The sequence below is a fragment of the Mastomys coucha genome, unplaced genomic scaffold (genome assembly GCF_008632895.1).
Source record: "Mastomys coucha isolate ucsf_1 unplaced genomic scaffold, UCSF_Mcou_1 pScaffold5, whole genome shotgun sequence".
NCBI classification, from domain to species: Eukaryota; Metazoa; Chordata; class Mammalia; order Rodentia; family Muridae; genus Mastomys; species Mastomys coucha.
The window spans coordinates 98800783-98806675 of NW_022196911.1; the positions used below are offsets into that span (position 1 = coordinate 98800783).

The following is a 5893-nucleotide window of genomic DNA, read 5'->3' on the forward strand; positions in this document are numbered from 1 at the left end:
CAAATAAAATAGACCACCCCACCACAGTCACTGCATAGAAAGTGGTTAAGTTTGACATAAAACATGTTAAATGTTATGAAAACAAATATTGTACTGAATTTAGTCTCTCAGGAAAAAATAAATTACTTTGTTGGAAATGTTTAGTTTCATTTTTTACATTTGTGTTAATTTTGACATTGTATTTGTCTGAAAACCACATGAAATTCATTTAGCTAAGAGCCTTCCTGATTTAAATTTCATTATTAACACATAAGTATATTGACAGATGATTGTGATTCAGATAGTTAGATCCCCCCCCCCCCGACCTCCTTTCAAAATGATACTTTCCATTGCTGAATAAAAACTCTGGGGAGACCTTTACAAGACAGTGGTCACAAGTGAAATACCAGTCTGTTAAGGAAAACCAAACCCTGGCCTGGGGATGTAGCTCAATTGGATGAATGCTTAGAGTACTGAAGAGACCATGGATTGCTCCTGGGCACTGTATAAAAACGTGTGGTGAGTGTCTGTAATCCCAGCATTAGAGGGGGTGAGGGCAGGAGGATCAGAAAATCAAAGCTATATTCAGTGATGAAGTTTTTGAGGCTACCCTGTAATATAGGATGAGACAGATTTAACACTTGGGAAATTTGGGAGGTGGAGGCAGGAGGATCAGAAGTTAAAGGCCAGCTGGGGCTATCCCGTCACAAATAAGATCTTTGAAATTTTGCTTTATTGTCTTTTTCTATAGTAGTAGTTCTCAATTTGTGGGTCATGGCCCCTTCAACAACCTTCTATCTTCAAAAATATTTACATTACAATTCATAACAGTAGCAAATTGCAGCTATGAAGTAACAAAATAACTTTATGGTTGGGGATCCACCAGAACATGAGGAGCTGGCTGTATTAAAGGACCACAGCATTAGGAAGGCTGAGAACCACTGATATAGATGGTTCTTTTCCCTTGGTTGCCTAGCTGTCCTGTAACTAGTTACATGGACCTCTTGCTGGCAGTGATAATTTTCTTAGTTTTTAAAATGTGTGTATACATGCACACACATAAACTGCAGTGTGTGTTGAGGGTCAGAGGACAATTTTGTTTCTCCTAATAGCATGTGCGTTCTGGAGATCAAACTCCGATTGTTGAATCCTTTTACACACCCAACCAACCTAGCCTACGTTTTTATTTAGGTTGTCTTTCCTTAAAAGAGTAATGTATATGTCTCCATATTAGTGAGCACATATAAACACAGAATAAGAGAAGTGTTTTCAAAAGTAGGTGGAAAGAGATGAAGGCAGACACCCAACATCAACCCCTGGCTTCCACACAGCAAGCTCACGTTCACACAAACATGTAGACACCAGACACAAATTTATATGGAGGTATTTGAAAATTATCAAGTCATCCTATCAGTACCCTTTCCATTTGGGAAATAGTTACAATAAGGTTTTGGAGGAATTACTACTGTGATTAAAAAACCATTTGAGGGGCTGGAGAGATGGCTCAGTAGTTAGGAGTAGCCACTGGCTACTCTTCAGAGAACTTGATTTCCAGCACCCACATGGTGGTTCACGTCACCTGTACCTCCAGTCCCAGGGATTCCATGCCTTCTTCTGGCTTCCAATAGTGCTACATGCATAGACATGCAGACAAAATACCTATACACATAAAAATAAAATTTTAATTTTTAACTAGGCATGGAAGTGCCAGCACTCAGGAGGCAAGGGGAGGTGGATCTGAGTTCAAGGCCTACAGAGTGAGCTGCAAGACAGCCAGGGCTACATAGAGAAACCCTATCTTAAAAAACCAAAGGGAAAAAAAGAATTTTTAGATTTAAAAGTAAGTATATGAATATTTTACTAACATTTGTCTGTGTACCATGTGCATGGCTGGTGCCCAAATGGGCCAGAAGAGGGGGTTGGATCCCCTAGAACTGGAGTTACAGTTGTGAGCCACATTGTGTGTGCTGGGAATCAATGGTCCACGTGCTCTTAACTGCTGATCATCTCTCCACTACCATAAATACTTAAAAAAAAAAATTCCCATTTGGCCAAAAGTCAATCTAAATGGCATAATTTAAAGCCTGCCCTTTCACATTTCTGGTTTAAAAAATTACTTAGCATCTGTTTAAGTGAATAACTTTACCAAAGCCTAATGAGCTGATTGTTTCTTATTTAAGCATTAGTTGGGTGTACCCTATAACATAAAGGGTCCCAGAAAAAAGAATTTGACTATTAGCTGGGTGTGGTGACACATGCCTATAATCCCAGTAGTTGGGAGGCAGGTGCAGGAAGGTCAGGAATTCAAGGGAAGCCTAGGTGACAGAGCTAGCTGGAGGCAGCCTGGGCTATGCAGAATCGTGTCTCAAAAAAAGAAAAGAAACAAAAACAAACTGGCAAATTAAAACAAGTACCCTTAAGGAAAGGATATAATCTTGACTCCTTCAGAAGCCAAAATGAAGGTGAGAATCCAAGTCCTAAAGTAAGGATTCCTAAACTAAAACAGGTTGCCATATACTACTCTGCAGAGCTGTGGCTCACAGCTATTACAAAATAAAGGACCAAAACCACTAGTACCTCAAAAAACTTCAAAGCCAACGTACTTATGCTTCAAAAACCAAGGTAATCCTGAGCTAATCTTTACTTCACAGAAAACTTGGATAGGATTTATACATTTAAGGGAAAAGACACTCCATTTGCAGAGTATAGCTACTGTGCTGACCAGACAATAAAGATCATTCCCAAGGGACCAGCCCCAAGCACCTTTCTACCAGCAGTTGGAAAGAACAAGACAGAAGACACTGACTTAAATAAAGTTTATTTTAAAAAAAAAAAGGTGGTTATTTTTGCAATGCCATGGTTGTAGGACAAAGAGGCAGCATATCTCCTTTCCTTAACCATGTTTTTTTTTCTTCTGCACAAAGGTAGCTAATGTTACAAAAGTCAACAAACTTTCTCCAAATACTAGGTTTTATAGGCCACATATGGTCTCAATCATGAATGTCTTCCTTTTATAACCTCTTAAAAATGTAAAAAACCATTTTAGTTTTTGCCCCATACAAAAAAGACTGGGCCAAACTTGGCCCATGAGTGGAGTCTTCTGACCCTTGGTATAAAATAATTTTATCAGAGAAATTGTTCTCTTGAGGCTTTTGATACCTGTTGCCCAAAGTCAAGTAAAGAAGGACTTTATTTACAACTAGATGTGGCTGTGACAGAAGTAGACTTGGAGAGTTCTGTTCACCCTGACTCTCTTGGTTTTTCCATTCACTCATTTCATAAGTTTAACCACCGACTATATACTTTTAAGTATTGTGTTAGCAAAATTTCCAGTGTTTTTCTCTAAAAGAGTAATTCCTTCAGTTTTTCTAAGCCAGGAATTATTAGGTCTTAACTATTCATGTTGCAAGTGTGTCCAACCTGTGGTCAAGGACAGCTATAAATTCAGCCTAACACAAAATCATAACATTTAAAACATGATTTTTTTTTTTGCAAGTTTTTAAAAAAGTCATGTCACAATTTCAAAAGGTAGGACATGCCTGCAGGATAAATCAAGATTAAAAATCAAGAGAGAATTCAAGGGAACTCATGATTACAAAAGAAAAAAAAGAATCTAGCTAACAAAAGATATCCTTTTACTCCAAACATCCTCCTTGAAATCAATCACAGATTACATGAAATCTGTTTTTCCCACAGGTTAAGTCTTTCTTCCAAACTGGGGCTCAATCCCAGGCCCTTGTATATGCTAAGCAGGCACACAATACAACTACAGCCTGAGCCCAAGTCAACACATCAAAAAACAAAACAAAACAAAACAACAAAAAAACCTTAGATCTATCACACTCCAAATAATTTCCTCAGCTTCCCTAATTTGATGTCATGAAATCTGGATCTAGGTAGGGCAATTCATTAGTTATTTCAGCCTCAAAATTGTTATAAGCCAGGCTTGGTGATTTATGTCCATAATCCTGAAGCTGAGAAACAGAAAAGGACACTGCAACAAGTTCAAGGCTAGCCTCGGCTACAGAATGAAACCCAGTCTTAAAAGAAAAGCCCACTCTATTTTAGGGCAAATATTGCCTCAGAAGCAATTTGTACTTTTCTTTTTTTTAACTCAGAAGGAATATTCATTGTTTCCTTCAGGATGTTAGCTTTCTGTATCTGGCTAAATATACAAAATGAGGGAAGACCTTTTTTAAAAAGACAGAAGAGCACAGGAATTGAGTACTAAAATAGAAAGGTTACCCTAGTTCCAGATCTTTGGTAAAGACACTAACTATAATCGACTGCTCACACCACCAAAGCATGGCACATTTACAAGTGATTGTGATTTTCCTCTTGAACATGTAAACAAAGGGGTAAGCCTCAGGAAATGTGGGGAAATACATTAGTCTCTGTTCTCTTAAATACACAGACACACAATTCATAGGTGGAAGGAGCAGAGTGGGCCAAGGTTATCTCTTTCGTTCGCCTCTCTGTGTCCTTTTCTTTTCCTTCTCCTTGCGTTCCTGCTTGGCTAGTTTGTCCTTCTCCCTCTGCAGCTTGTCCTGCTCCTTCTTCCTTTGGGACTCATCCCGAAGTGAGTCTCTCTCCAATTTCCGAGCATTGAGAACATCTTCCACATTGGTGTTTCGGAACAGGGCTACCAGTGGGTTAAGGGATTCAGGCCCAAGTCCTACAGGCAATAATCTTGCTCCTTCCTCAATCTGAATGCCCCTCCTCTACACAAGAGTCCTACATGCACTGTAGCTATTCCAAGTACAGGAAAAGAATCTTTGGTTTGGACTAGAGATGGCTCAATGGTCATAGGCACTTGCTCTTACAGAGAGGACCTGGGTTCAGACCCATAGTGGTTCATTCCCATGCATAACTCCAGTTCCAGAAGACTGATCCAGTGCCCTCTTCTGGCCTCTGTGGGTGCCAGACATTAGGCACAAGTACACATATATGCATGCAAAACACTCATTAAAAAAAAAAAAAACTTTGGTTTAATGGTAAATCTTTTTAAGATTTATTTATTTAATGTATATTAGTACACTGTAGCTGTACAGATGGTTGTGAGCCATCATGTGGTTGCTGGGAATTGAACTCAGGACCTCTGCTTACTCGGGCCCTGCTCGCTCTAATTTATTACTATATGTAAGTACACTGTAGCTGTCTTTAGACACACCAGAAGAGGACATCAGATCTCATTACAGATGGTTGTGAGCCACCATGTGGTTGCTGGGATTTGAACTCAGGATCTTTGGAAGAGAAGTCAGTGCTCTTATCCGCTGAGTCATCCCACCAGCTCCCTAATGGTAAGTCCTAATGTTACAATTCACCCTAAAATGTTCCTTGGATTAAAAAAAACTCATTTGGAAAAACTAAGCCTGAACTTTGGAATATTTTATAAAAATGAATTTCATTAACAAGGACATCTGAAAACTACAGTTTATACTTGCAAATAAAGTCGATCCAAAAAATAAAAAACTCTAAACAGTCTAAAGCAAAATAAGTGCTGTGGAGCCTAAGGTACACCAGTGACAAGAATATCACTGTGGCTTAAAAAATGCTTATGCACTTGGACCATGAAAATGCTTGGACATAATTAGGGTTTATTCTGACTAGATTTTGTTAATTTGACCTTTTTTCTAAAGTTTAAGTGAAAAACCAAGTTATGCTGTCAACACTGAACTCATACAAAATGAGTTTAACAAAAGTTAGAAAGCAGCCAAAAACTTTATTCCTTATTTCTTTTAACTTTAAAAATAAAATATCAGGGGCTGGGTCAGCAGTTAAGAACACTGGCTGCTCTGCCAGAGGACCTGGGTTCAATTCTCAGAACCCACATGGTGGCTCACAACCATCTGTAACTCAAGTTCCAAGGGATCTGCCATCTTCTTTTGGTCTCTGGGGGCATTATGCACACATA

The 5893-nt window shown here is 38.8% G+C and overlaps 1 protein-coding gene across 1 annotated transcript in view; it reads right to left on the minus strand.

Annotated features, from left to right (window-relative positions):
- Positions 1–2782: 2782 nt before the first annotated feature.
- The window catches only part of Ccdc43 (coiled-coil domain containing 43), a 12991-nt gene continuing 9880 nt past the window's right edge, over positions 2783–5893 (minus strand). The window contains exon 5 of the mRNA XM_031353123.1: positions 2783–4621. Within this exon, the coding sequence (XP_031208983.1) occupies positions 4434–4621 (188 nt within the window). The 3' untranslated portion in view covers positions 2783–4433. The remainder of the gene's footprint in view (positions 4622–5893) is intronic.